We start from the raw sequence: 15,106 nt of genomic DNA on the forward strand, positions 1-15,106 counted from the left end.
GGGACACTTCAAACCAAAAAATAAAAAATGGGGGCGCAGGAACGCAAAGCATTTGCCGGCAGAGCAATTAGAAAGTCGCCAAATGTGTCATGCCCCAGTCGTGTCCAACATTTCCTTATAACAGAGGTCAGCAAGGACTACATGACTTTTAGTCACATAGCTGGGAATGTTTGCTGAGCTTTTTTTCTTTTTTTCATTGTGAATATGAAAGAGGAAGTAGTGCAGAGTGTAGCTTGACCTCTGAGGTGTCTCAAATATGTTGGTCGGGGGGGGGGGGGGGGGGGGGGGTATACTGCAGACAGACAGCTGGCTGGAGCAGCTGACTGCTATGGAAACGGCGAGTGTGGAAGTAAGTGTGTGCCAAGATTTGGTAAGCTAGGCATGCTTATGTCACCGACCATGTGTAAATACACACATCTGTCAGCTATTTAAGTCCAACTGAGTATACGAAGGTAGAAACAAACAACAGCACACACACGTTGGACAGCATTCTACAGACTGGGCAACTATTCAAAAGCTCTGGGTAACAGTAACCCACGGCAACCTGAAAGCCACCCCCCACTTTAGGACTACACATCCATTGGCCAGTATACTGTAGGGCAATATGAATGGACTGGCAGCCCAGAGTGGCAGGAGACCAAAAAAAAAAAAAAAAAGAGGCTGTAACTTTACCCATTCTGGTCTGAGCGAAGTGCAGCACTACCCCCTTCAAGGTTCACAGGGTTAATTATTCAACACAAGGAGGGAGGCAGGGGGTGAGGGTGGACACAGGCAGACAGAAACAGCACATTGCTTTTGTTCAGCCCAAACTCACTCATTGGTTGTGCGCGTTTTCCAACAGTTTGCAGCACGTGCTCTGTGTCTGATCGCACTCCACAACTGCATCAGCATCAGCATGCGTCGCCACATGTTTGCTGTTTCTCGACAGTACACGCGTCCACTCTCATCGGGCTTACCGTTGTGGTTGTGCTGCAGGGTCTCAAGCATGCTGCCGGACGGGTCAGCAGCCCCCAGCTCGGTCAGTCTGCGGCTGGTGGCGCCCAGTTCCGAGCGCAAGTTGGTCACCTCCTGGCTGGCCGACTGAATGGCCCCGTCTATGCGCTGAGCCAGCTGCTTGTTGTCATCCATCATTTTCAGGATTTTTGCCTGCGGAGAGGAGAACCCGGGAAAGGTGTCATGCTGACAACTTGTGCATTTCCAGTGGAGGCAAATAAATCCTTCTTTTGGTCGGTCTTTTGATGACACAGCCAAGTTAAATCCTCAAAGTAGTTTGTCCTATTTCGTTTGCAAAAAGTCATCCACCTCTGGGGAAATCTGCTGGAGGGGACTGTGAGTGAGTTTGTGCGTAGCAGGAGCGTGTGTGTGCGTGCCTGTGAGTTCTGAAAGCACATGTGCGAGTTTAGCCTGCCGCACTGCCCCTCCGTGAAATGTGCTCCCCGCAGCTGACTGTTGAAAGGACACAGAGCACAGAGAGATGACAGGCACCTTTTTAAATGGACTGTACCACTTGCGCACAGAGTCGGAGGGGGGAGAGAGGCTGGCTACTCATTTGAGCTCAGGGAAGTTAAGTCACAAGTCTTTTAAATAGCTGTTTTGTTAAGATACAGCTGTTAGGTTATGGGAATTAGTGTTTGAAGTGAAACATGACAGTAGTTGTACCAAGTGTGGGGAAAAGTGATTAAAGTGAAACTAATGTCTCTTCCTCCTTCTCTGTGTGTGTCCTTCCCTCAGTGGTCGAAGGGAAGAGACTGAGTAGCTAGACAAGTAAACAGTAGCAAGGTGAAAATAATTATAGTTTCACAAACAAAGCATCCATCACAGCAAGTTTTCCCTCCTGTTGTGATGCTAACAGGCATTTGCATCCAAATGTGGTGTGTTCCTCGATAACAGAGGTGTCTTTATCGTGTGGCTAAAGGCTAATATTATGATTATCAATGTCCATGTAAAATATACATATAATGCTTTAGTGAGCTTTGTGAATTTAAAACATGTTCTAATCTCGGTACAGCCTATGAGAATGAGTTTTGCAGCTATCTGTTCTGTGCAATTAGCCTAATCCATTATACTTTGTACAACACATTATGGCTGTTCAAAATAATGACACCAATCACAGTTGATTTTGTATGTAAGATTTTTCTGTATGATTTTTTTTTCTTGTTAGTGGAAATTCAAAGTGAAAAATAATGTCAGCAGGCAGCGATGACGTGCTGTGATGCAGCACTTGATTTTCAAGTCTCAAAATCAGTTCTGCTCAAAAAGCTTCCTCTTTTTTTTGTAAACTACGGAATATAACTTAATGCCCACGTAGTGTGTGGAAAAAAATAATAATTAAAGAAAGAAATAAGGCTATAAATAATCAAAACAAGTTAATTCTTGTCCTCCGTCAAGCCTAAAAGAGAAATGTACGTCTGCAAGTAATGGGAACTATATACGGTGTGAAACTTCATGATTTTAGTTTCATTTAGAATGTTGATAAATACTTCTTGCAAAACCCATGACACAAAATAGAAATTGTTCTTATGACTTTGGAAGAGCCTCGAACTGAGAACTGACAGGGGATTAGCGTTTGCTACTGGAAAAATACTAGGGGTGTGAATTGCCTAGTACCTGACGATTCGATTCGTATCACGATTCACAGGTCACGATTCGATTCGATACCGATTAATCCCGATACGAATTTATAAGTCGATTGTTGCGATTTTTTTCATTCAAATTTAGAAAATACTAATCAGTAAGCTTGTAGAGTGTAAGATTTATATGAAAATGTATTATTTATTTATCTGAAATTTCAGTCTTATAGAGGTTGTAATTTGTTTCATGTTTGAACAGCATTGAAATAAAATATTAAGGCTTAATGTTCCGTTCATATAACATTCTTCCATGCTTAAGGTGTGAATCCTAAAAAAAAAAAAAAAAAAAAAAAAAAAAAAAAAAAAAAAAAAAAAATCGATTTTGCCGATTATTGAATCGATTCGAGAATCGCGCGATGTAGTATCGCGATATATCGCCGAATCGATTTTTTTTTTTTAACACCCCTAAAAAATACCATGAAGTATTTATAAGAGTGTGTATAACCACACAATACAGTAAGCTTGCTGTTACACACATAACTAGGTTTAATATGTGTGGAAAAATGGGCTGATATCAAGCGCTTATGAAAGATTATTCCTTCTCTTTCGTCATGTGACTTACATGACTCACAACCTTTTATGGTCATGTAAGTTTGCAAGTGTGTCATAGTTACAGTCAACTACTACACCCAGTCAGACTACCTATTCAGGGTCCGGAAGGTAACGTGCTGGCAACTGTGGTAAACAGGCACCAGTGGACCCATCCTCCCAATCATGGTCAATCATGGATATACCCTGAAAGGCTGTGGGGAAAACTTAAATATAGCTGGGGGGAAAATGTAGCCTTATTTCTGCCCAGTCTGTCTCAATGCAGCTTGGCTCATTTCTTGATATTTCTCTGAATTTACATAATTTGCTTCCTAGCACAATACTTCTATTGATGTAATCCATCATTTCACTTGACATTCTATAACTTAATATTACTTGGCATCATTGTCTGTGGGCTAAAAGATTAAATATATATTACTTTAATCTATCAAAATGCCTCTTCCTGGACCCTGATAGATGCCTGCTCATCTCTCTGGAGTTGAGTAAATAAACGCCCCCAACCATTATATAAGGAAATACTATATCAATGTGGATATGGTCTACTGGTTGCTATTGATTATGTCGACTGGCCAAACATTGTTTTCACAATAGACTTCATATCCTTCTTAAAATCACCTGTGTGCATAATCATCAACGTGAAATTAGAAAACATCTTGCATAAATGTTTCAGATCATTGCAAACACTAATTAAACCTCCAATGGATTGTGGTTCATTTTTTTTTATTTAAGCTCCATTCTACTGTATATCTTTGAGATGACATGAATATGCCATTGCTGAAGTCGGAGGTCTTGAATGCGTGTGCTGGTCAGTGGAGTGAATCAGTGCCTGTTGGCGCATGGGTTGTAATTAGAGAGCATGGCGGGGTTCGGATTTGCATGTGAATGGAGCCCGTGGCGAGCGGACTCAGTAGTCTGCAGACATCCTTCATTGTGCTGCAGTCGAGGATGTGTCCATCCACTGCAGACCTTTTGAAGCCAAGGCAAAGCACCAACTCTGCTTTAAGTCTTGAAATAAAAGTGCATCTCATGGACGCTTATATACCACAACTAGTATGACGCTGGGATTATTCCTTTTTTTTTTTTTTTTTTTTTTTTTTTTTTTAACAAAGTAGAGCTGAATTGTGTTGCTTAGCAATAACATTAATGCTGCATACACACTGAAGGTATTTGCTGCCTGGCAACAATACAAAGTGAAGTTTGTTCTATGCAAGTATCACAATTTGGTAATAAACATCAACAGTTAAGGCTACTGAACCAAAGCAAAGTGATAAATATTATTTGCCTCATGTGTGCTTCAATCAGATGAACAGTGAGTTGATGAGTTCCTATAATAGTATTACGTTATAGATGATGTACTGTATGTCACTTAAAACAACTTGTATTTTCATGTGACCTTCAGTTTTACTATCAAGTTTTGTTATTAAAAAAATAAATAAAAAATAGATCCAGACGGTTGTTTTATTTTATGATTGCTGAAATTATTAAAAAAAATAATAATAATAAAAAAAAATAAAACTATGAAGCATTGTATGCATTAACCCAGAAAAGAAAAAAAGTCTTGACACTCACAATTCCATGTGTTTAGACAAGGGTGGAGACACTACAGGCGAGGATGTGTTACTGGAAAGTTATGTGACAATTTTCCTTGACATGACAAATTTCTCAACTCTCAGCTCAGCCTGTGGTCACATCCTCCTCACCATCTGTTCCCAGTGTCAACAAGGAACACAGAAAAGCAGGAATGACAGAATTTTGGGACCAATTGTAACCCCTATGACCACAATTTAGATGTTACATTTAATCTCCACAGCAAATGTGGACAAAGAACTCACACAAGCGACCTAAAAATGACAGTTGTGATATTATTGATCAAAAACGTCATGACCATTTCACATGCACTCAACTATGCTCACCATTAAAAATTAAATTGTACAGTAATTACATCAAGAGTATGTATGCAAATTTCCCACAAACTAAAAGAGTACCATCTTACAGTTTTTTCCAATTGCTAAAACACAATTTTGCAAACTAGGCTTGTTTTATCAAATTGATAACACAATTCACAAAACCACACACCCGAATTGCAAAACCAACCTCCAAAATGAAGCACTGCAACCAAAAACTACATATAGCTTTGCCAAAATCAAACTTTTGTACCAAGTGGCACACACGTCATTCATGTCACCAGATTTATGTCTCATCAACTACCCATTGTTGGGCATAATGCACAGCACTGTCATCTTTAGTATGCTTTGTCGTAATACTAAAATAGTTCTAATTGTAGAACATTCTTCAGATTGTTCACAAGCACAGACATATTTGAATATACACATATGCTGTTCAAACTTTTTAACAATTTAAATGTATTTTTTTTATTTTTCACAAGTCAGTGCAACATATGCACAGCAGATATGTTTACATTGAAGTGAACAAATATATATTCGCAAAACAGTAAACAGAAAGAAAATTGCAGACAAATATATATCTACGGTATAGCTCTTGAACGCACCAATCATGAACATCTTTCATATTTGAGGTGGAAGTTTTCAGAGAAACAGTTTTATCAGAACAGGACATATTTTCAACAAAATTGAGAGCTTTTCCTTGCCTGGGATAATGACACATTAGCTTCCTCTTTCTTCTTCTTTTGGTATTTTGCCGTCCATCCATCCATCCATCCATCCATCCATCCATAACCAAAATTAGGCAGCCTCTCGCATCGCATTGTCAGCCCATGGTTGATGACATGATCAACAGTTGCTTTGATTTCATTTGAAAGTTGCTGTCTTGGCCATGAAATCCTCTACCAGCTCTACCCATAACAGACACACACACACCCCCGCCCCACTCTCTCATTCTCAGCCTCATTCCGCTCCCTCTCCCTCTGCCATGTCTTCCATTGTTGTTTAAAAAATAAAAAATGTTCATCTGTGGCCTTTTTATAGTGCATTTCTTATACTTCCTGATTGAGGTGCTAACAATTAACCATTGAGGTGTTTAGCAAGGAGGCACATATATTAGCCGATTAGCTCATGTATTGTGATTTTGAATGGCAGTGTGTTGTAATGACAAACATGTGACCTTATGTCAGATTGTTGTGTCTTATGCAGGTGAATCGTGTTCAGTGCATTTAAAAAGTGCTATTTTGAATTGGAAAATGTGTGTAAAGCAGAAAATGTGTTTAGAGGTTTGGAGACTTGAGAAGAGGTCTTGCTCTCTGTGTGCCGGTTTAAATAATTTTTCTATGCAAGTCATTTTTGTGTTTTAGCAATTGGGAAAAAAACTGTAATAAAATTGTCATTTTGGAGACTATACATAATTGCTGGCTCCAGTTGCACGCGAGCTGGTAAGATCAGGAGGGAAGGTGGCTGTCAACGTTTTTGAAGCTCTGCGTGAATGGGAATCATCTTGACAGCATTTTCATCTGCACGCAAAAGTCAACCGAAGATTGAGCATGTTTGAAGCAGACAACTCTTAATAGTCTAAGTCTAAGTCCAATAAGTAAGGCAAATCTTACACAAGCACATTTGTTGACTGAACAAACAAACAAAACCAAAAAAAGAAAATCAAAAAGACAAGTGAACAAAAGCCCAAATGAAGTTTACCACTGACATTTGAATGAGTCCTTAAAAAAACATGTCAAAGTCATTCATTGGCTGTCAAGTGCTTCCAGATGGATATTTTTTGCTGATGAAAAAAAAAAAAAAAAAGAGTGTGCACATCTGATGATGAGTGTCGTACTAAATAAAACCTCCGCGTAGGTGTGAGTGAGCTATTGCATGTGGTTTAAGATTTGAAGTGTGTGTGCATCTGCATGTATGCGTGCCTGTGTGAGCGTGCGTGCTTGAGAAAAAGGGAAAGATGAGGATGGCGAGTGTCGTTGTGTGTTTCAGGTTGAGGGCAGCTCTTGTCTCCTCTACTCAGTATTCAGCAGCCGTCATCTCAGTGACAAGGATTGAGAGATGCTCTGTTTAGGGGCTGTAGGGGGGCTGAAGCTGGTTGCTTGATGCAGCTCTTCTAAACCAATTTCCTTCAAAAAGCCTCACACGACAGATGACACGCATTATTTTAAAAAACACACAAGCAACGCGATATGACATTTAACATACTTTTAATAGATATGCTAATAAGGAGAGATTAGTAGAGAAAACACCCTACTTTGTGGTCATGGGGAATTTAAGCATGTCTATTGGCAATATATTGTACAGTAATCTCTGCATATTTGCAGCTCACTATTTGCAAATAAGAAGACACACAAGACAAGAGTTTCCTTCGTGAGGAGTTTATACTTAGAAGTGTGTCACAAATTGTCTTTCCCAGTTGATCAATCTCGACTGTAAATCTCTAGCTGTTAAACACTACTTCACGTGTAAACAACAGAGGGAAAGCATGCATATGTTTATTTAATCATCAGTATCAAACATGGCTTGTGCTGCTGATTTGCTCTCACGATCTAGTATTTGAATCATTTTCTCAACAGCACCTCTTCTGGGTGCAGCCCTCATTGCACTATATCCCACTTCGACAAAATCATTTCCACTCAGAATTCTTAGCTATCAATTAACCCAGTGGTGTCCAAACTACGGCCCGGGGCCCATTTGCGGCCCGTCGTTCATTTTTCAGTGACATATGCTAAAAATGGCATTTGACTCAGTTCAAATAAAATAAACAAAACAAAAATGTTTGGAGATTGTCACAGTAAGAAGAGAGGGTATCAGTGCTATTAAAAGTTATTTTAGTTAATTAAAACTAATGAAAAAACAAACTAAAATTCAAAAAACAATATTGTTACCAAAATAAAATAAAAACTAAAATGATTTTTAAAAAACAAAAACTAACTGAAACTACATTTTATGTTTACAAAACTAACTAAAACTAACTATAATTATAGCAAACGTCCTTCGTTTTAGGCTTTGGTAATTAATTTAATGCATGAGCCTTTGGGGATGATTTCAAATATGATTTTTAGTAGATTTATTTTGATATAAACCAGAATAATGACGTTTGAAAGTATGTCACACAGAAGTGACGTCATCTAGCAGCAGCTAATAGAAAAGCACCTTCAGACGATGTTCCCATGGTGTTTTTTAAACAAGTAATACACATAAAAAAAAAACTAATACTAATACTGAAACTAACAAACTAAACATTTTTTTAAGAACTAAACTAATAAAAACTAACAGAACCACCCTGAAAACTAATGAAAACTGATCAAAATGAAAAATTCCAAAACTATAATAACCCTATTACAAATACATTTTATATACTGTCGCGTTTTTCTAAATATGAAAAAGCACTAATAAATTGTTTGTACAATTTTTAGTACTAAACACAATTTCTCTTCATAATATTATGTGGCCCTTGCGTCCTTCTGATTTTCTGTATGTGGCCCTCAAATGAAAAAGTTTGGACACCCCTGAATTAACCCAATACTATTCCTACACCTAATCAGAAAAAAATACAAATATATTGAATGAATCTTAATAAAAACTGACATGTCTTGAAACATTTTTTCTGTATGTACACATCAGTTCAGTTTGCCTTCAGACTTTCAAAATGGCATCCAAAATATGGATGGGCTTGGCATCCAAATGAGGAAAAATACCGCAGTTTCTTTCAGGGAAAAAAAAAAAAAAAAAAAACTGAAGAAAGTTGTGATAAAAAACAGCCTTGCAGAGACTAATCCAAATTGTGCCAGTTGGAAGATAAAGCGGCAGTGTTCGAGGATGCCTTGCAGCTGTTAACAGTCCAGTCTATTACACATTAGTAGGCCAGCTGTGTCTTAAAAAAAAAAAAAAAAAAGTCATTTTCTAAATCAGTAATCACGTCAAGACCCCCATGCAATGTAAATTACAAACGAAAAAGTTGTATCTTGAAATGAAGCAAACCCAGAGCGAAATGTCGACAATATTCTGCACAGCTCGTCCGATGTTGCAAGCATCAAGAAGGAAAGCGTCATTAGGACGTTCGTGACAGCAAAACACCAAGGGACTGTGATGAAATAATCAGATGTGATTTTATTTATTCATTTGTTTAAACTTGGCAAAGGACCTCAGTTGAACCAGCCTGTAGTACAAATGATCTTTGATGACTTACATCATCACTCAGCGCATCAATCCTGCATCAGCAAATTCTGCTCATTCTAATTACAAAGATTCACTCATAAACAGGGACAACTTTTTCAACTTGTTCAACTCTGGTGCATTAAAAGATGAGAACTAGAATGTAACTCAGTCAAACATAAAATATTTTTATGTCAATATTTATACCTTTTTCACTCATAAATACAACTCAAAATGTGTTTTGGTTAATCTGCTTGATAGTTTTCGTATAATATTTTGGTTTATAGAAACCAATGTTATGAAAACCTCCTTAGCAGCATAATGTCAGTCAACCTGGGTGCAAAAATTTTGGCACAAAACTAATTTGAGAAGGCCTGCGTTGAAGGAGTGCTACCAGAACTCCAAAATTAAAATTATCTTAATAAAATGTTTTACTGTAAGTTGATATTCCTGCCATTTTCTATAAGGCAGATCCCATACTTGTTTGTAATTTCTCTCTACAATACAGGACTCACGGGTGGATTTTAAAGGCAAGCAAGTGATCAATCTTGCTGAGCGTTGGTCTGAGGAAGAATGAGCATGATTAATAGTCTCCCAGGGTGCCATTTACAACTTGTGTCCAAATCTGAGATAGAAGACGGAATCCAATCGAGGGTAAAAGAAAATCAACAATAGTGTAGCGCAAGGGGAATCATTAGTTTGGAGACGAGAGACAGACTGTATAGAAAAACCAGTGCTTGCGGTAAAGACTGATCAAACGCAAAGTTACATGACAAATAAAACAGACCTGGAAATGAATAAAAACTATCCACAACAGAGAATTTTAATCAAGAAAATTGATCAGTATTCTGTTATATTCACAGGATAAGTCATTCAAAAGCACAAATCAATCGTCTGTTGCAGAAACACACAAGTCATTTAGAATGTGCATCCCCAGCCAAGAAACATTTTAAATGTAGCCTACAAGACTTTTCATCAGTGTGGACTGTGACATTATTTTATAGAATCACTGAAAATGTTGCCAAAATCAATACTGCTACCGTACTGATCAATAAAATGTTGGGCAAAGATCTGAGGTAATTCAACTAACACAAGTTACATGTCTTATGAACATTATTTTCTGCCAACTTTTCTGGTCTTTATGGTCGGAAATGTATGACTGCAGCAAATTCGCAGACCAGTCAGGTGCAATGTAACTCCTCCCACATGGCATGATACAACTAATGAAAGGGATTATTCAGAGCAGTGTTCAAATGGAAAGAATGAGTATGAGTAACACTTCACTAGTTTTGCACTATACACTTTGTAAATATACACATAGGGCACACAACACATTTCTTGGTGGGGTGGGGAAGGGTGGAAACACCGTCTTCACCCTTCAACTCCCCTCCAATTTTAATGCACTTCATGTCCAAGGGGAGGGGTGAGTTGGGGGATGGACTGCAGTGCCTGGCAGCGCTGTGGTCCCCCCCATCTGTGTCCCTGCCCCACCACTTTGTCCCTCCATTTCCTTTTTTAATGCACCACACATATACATATTAATTTTTTTGGGGGGATGCGGGTGTATCGGAGTAGGGGAAATTTTTTCCCTCTGCTCCGACTCACCTGCTCCCAATTTTAATGCACCACACGCACACACTTGTATATACACTGGGTGGGGCCACATTCACGGTGTAAGGGTAGAGCTCGCCAGTCGGCGAGCTGGCGGACTCAGTAACAGGGTTAGGTGTCACTAGTACGCTGGCGTGACGACCGGGGCCTCTCCCCACCGGGCTCGGTGTTCTGGTGTTCCGCCTCTCCCCCGGTGCTTCCTCCTCTGCTTCCCCCCTCCCGCCGCTGTGCTCCTTTCGCACGGCTGGAGGTGGGGTGGGCACGTCATCCCTCTCTGCGCTGCCCGGTGCCGGTTTCTGGGGGTGGGGTGGGGGTAGGTGGGGGGGGGGGCTCGTGGGGGGCGAGGTTCGCGGGGGGGTTGGCGGTCGTCGAGGGGGGCGGTTTGTTTGGGGGGGGTTGGAGGTATGGGTGGGTGGGGGGTTGGGTGTTGGGGGTCGGGGTGTGTTCGGGGTTTGGGGGCCGGGGGTGGCGGGGCCTGGTTCGTGGCGGGTGGCGGATTTGGGTGGGCTGCGGGGGGGTCGTGGGGGGATGGGGGCTGGGGACCGGTGGGGCGCTGTGGGGGCCCGCCGGGCCTCGATCTGCGGCCTTGGGCTCGGGGGTGTGGGCCGGGGCTGGGGCGGGGGTGTTCCGGGCGTCTGGGTCGGCTCGCCGACCGGTGTCCGCTCGGGTGGCTTGGGGGTGGCCTTGGTGCTGCCGCGGCCTGGGGATTTCGGGGGGGGGGGGGGGGGGGGGCGGTGCTCGCTTTGCTGGACCGCGGTTGACGGCTTCTTTCTTTGGTGGTGGTCCTTATGCATGCCAGATCCGTCGCACCAGCATCTACTGAAACTCAAACAGAATTTGCCTCTCCCTCCCACAGCCCCTTGAATCAGTGGGTGCTGGTGTCTGTGGATCTCACTTTGCTTTATCTATCCTTCCCTCCTTCCTCTCTTTAGTTTTTCCTCTGGTCACTTGAGATCTCAATTTATTGGAAGTTTGAGGTTTCTGGGGTTGGCATAAGACTCTGGTTTTGTAACCACGCAGGAGAGGTTTTGTTGGTGCTGGATTTCACTTTGATGGATTGGATGCACTGGCTTCTATGGATCTCACTCTGCCTCATCGATCCTTCCCTCCTTCCTCTCTTTAGTTTTTCCTCTGGTCTCTTGAGATCTCGCTAATTTGTTGGAATTTAGAGGCTTCCGGGGTTGGCGTAAGACTTTGATTTTGTAACCATGGGGAAGGCAGGAAGTGTTTGGTCGGTGCTGGATTTCACTTTGATTTATCTTTCTTTTCTCTTTATTTTTTCTGACCTTTTCTCTGGTCTCCTGACCATTTGAACCTCACGACTCTGGCAAGATTCTGAAGTACCTGGTTAAGGCGAAGGGTAATGGGATATTTATAAGGTTTTAGGTGAATTCATGAGTATAAATTTATACGTATTTGCACGCACACGCACGCACGCAAACGCACACACACACAAAAAAATAAAAATGAGCAATGATGATAAGACGTTGAATCGGTAAGACTACCGAATGAACAATTCTGAGCTCTTTTTTTGAAGAAAAAAAAATGGAAAGAATGAGTATGTGGGACTTAGGAGAGTGCTGAAAAAGAACACTTCATTGACGAGAAGCACCATAGAAACACTTTTTATCATTTAGTATGAGATGAGTTTGATGGTAAGCTTTTCAGACTTGATCAAAATCAATGACATTTGACATTAAAAGAAGAAAAAAAGTCTTTGAATTCACAATCCACAGCGAAAGCCACTGGACCTCAGCAGAACCTTACATAGAATATGCAAATTCTTCTCAAACTTCCATTTCCTCCAGTTAATTAATGCACAACACATATCAAATTCATCTTGCAGTATTAATTGAAAAATGTCAATCATATTCCTGCACAATTCACCGGCTCTTGCTGTGTGCATGACTCATTTCACATGTAGTGTCTTGAATTTCAATGTAAATCAAAGTGAGCTGTTAATATCCATTTACAAGCGCAGCGCATCCTTCTTTTTGATAATGAATTCTGTCGCCTTCAAAGAGAGGTCACCCTGCTGCTGACGGCAGATTTTGCGGAACTGTTTCAGGGACCTCTTCCCATGCAGTCATTCCAATCAGACTCATATTAACATACTGCACCAAAAAATACAAGCTATCATGTTTGTTGCTGGGATGCTCAGGTTAAGGTATGATTTTAACCACAGTGCCCATGTTGTGACCCCTGGAGGGGATAATTTTCTTTTTTGTGTGTGTTCAATGTCACCCAGGATAAGTATGGATGTTTTGATGCTGTAAACCGCCTGTGACATTTTGGGTGGTCCTAGCCCAATTCCATCAAAGTAATGGTCTTTGACATTAGGCAAGTCAAGGCAAGGTGGCTTTATTTATTTCTCAGGGCATTGAATCGATTGCAAAAAGGCTGTTTGGTTGTCTTTGAAGACGTTTTGCCTCTCCTCCAAGAAGGAGCCAGGCTGGAGCAATCCGAACCAAACCTTGTTGCATGAATTGAGGAAGTAACAACAGATGAAGCCTACTCATCTTAAGACAACCACAACAGTCCGAATCTGATTGATTTAATGCCTTCAGAAAGAAAAACCTGGATGACTGAGAATAGTCACGAGCAGCTTTGTCAGTGCATCTCGTACACAAGTTATACTATTTAAAAGCAGTTAATGACAAAGAACTAAATACATTTATAAAGAAAGCACAGAAAAAAAAAAAGCTCGCTGTTACTACTAAAGTGCAAGTAAATACAGTGCTCAGCATATATTAGTCACCCCCTTGGAAAAATTAAAGATTTTATTCAATATCTCAAGGAACATAAGAACAATTTCCAAAATTTTGATGTAATATTTTCTGTACAATATGTGCTTAACTCACAAAATGAAAGTAAGGTTACAAAATCTTCAGTTTAATCAAATTAACTAATGCAAAAAAAATGAATGCTACGCACAACAAAAACGACTACATCTAGTATTTTCTATGACCTCCATGACTGTTATGGATATAACTTGTCTGCTAGGCCTGGAATTAACAAGTCGTCAGTCTTTTTCTCAGGGTCCACTTGTGTAAAATGTACTTTAATTAAAAACTACTTTTTTTGTGGGTACCAATTAACAAACCTTGCTTGCAATCAATGGCCCACATTTGTGGGAGTATTTTGGAGCATAGTATCACAGAGAAAATCTTAATCTGAAAGGAAGCTAACGGAGTTCTTACACTATTAAAAACAGATTGGCCAAATCTACCACAAAAAAAAAATAATTAATAAAAAAAAAAGGTTAAATTTGACCAATCTAGCATCCAACAGATCCTCTGGTTAAAACAACCACTCTAGAATGGTAGATGTTTTCAACCAATATATATTGGTGATTGGTTCATCTGTGTTAGAGGCTGAACAAAAGTAGCACTGATTGTCACACCCACCTAAGGTCAATAATAAGCATTGGTGGGAAGAAACCGTCCTGACATATAGGCACAAACATCTTTCTTTGTCTACTTGCACTGGTTTTGACTGGAGACCAGTAAAGTACTCAAGTGTGTAGTCTCCCTTATGCCCAATGTCAGCAGAGAAAGGCTCCATGACACAGAACAGGATAAGCGCACAACAAACGGATGGATGAATGTTTGTCCAGTTCTGTGTGTCTGTCAGTGTCTGTTTAATAAAGGCAAGCCCCATGAAATTGATGCCATTCACTTGAAAGCACTGGCAGGTAGTCAATAGAGAGCACGAGTGACGCCCCACCACTCGTGGTGGTCACCGCATTACTTTCTTTCATGGCAAAAAACCCTAATATAAAATAATGAGAATGAAATAAAATCAGATGTTCAGCATATACTGTATAGTACATAGTCAATGATGAGCAAAGTTGATTTGTACATCCCTGCTGTCTGATTTCATGATGTATTTCCAAGTCTGTGGCGCACAAATCTTTACCCATTGACTTGAGCAGAAAGGTTTGACATGCAAAAGGTGTGATGCAACTTTGGTGATTCAAGTCAACTTCCAGGTGAGGCAAGCTTTACTCGCCGTTTAATGTAATTACTATGTACTTAAAGTTTTATTTCTCATTGCACCGTTGAATTCTTGTAAAGGTAAATTTGCTAAGGTTGGTAGCTAACTCGGTATCTGTCTCATGCTGACTCAGTTGTGCTCACTCAACACAGATGGGACTGCTTGAAGGTACAGTAGCGGTGAACAATTAAACATAAGCACGAAATTGGAAATGGCCATGAAGGCCTGCAGTATACTGTATATAAAAATTTAGGTATT

The 15,106-nt window shown here is 40.2% G+C and overlaps 1 protein-coding gene across 4 annotated transcripts in view; it reads right to left on the reverse strand.

Moving 5' to 3' along the window:
- Nucleotides 1–15,106, reverse strand: part of kazna (kazrin, periplakin interacting protein a) — a 147,062-nt gene that overhangs the window by 91,310 nt on the left and 40,646 nt on the right. For all 4 annotated transcript variants that reach the window (XM_077514597.1, XM_077514596.1, XM_077514599.1 and 1 more), the window contains one exon: nt 957–1,146. In XM_077514597.1, the coding sequence (XP_077370723.1) occupies nt 957–1,146 (190 nt within the window). The remainder of the gene's footprint in view (nt 1–956; nt 1,147–15,106) is intronic.

Source organism: Festucalex cinctus, chromosome 2 (assembly GCF_051991245.1).
Source record: "Festucalex cinctus isolate MCC-2025b chromosome 2, RoL_Fcin_1.0, whole genome shotgun sequence".
NCBI classification, from domain to species: Eukaryota; Metazoa; Chordata; class Actinopteri; order Syngnathiformes; family Syngnathidae; genus Festucalex; species Festucalex cinctus.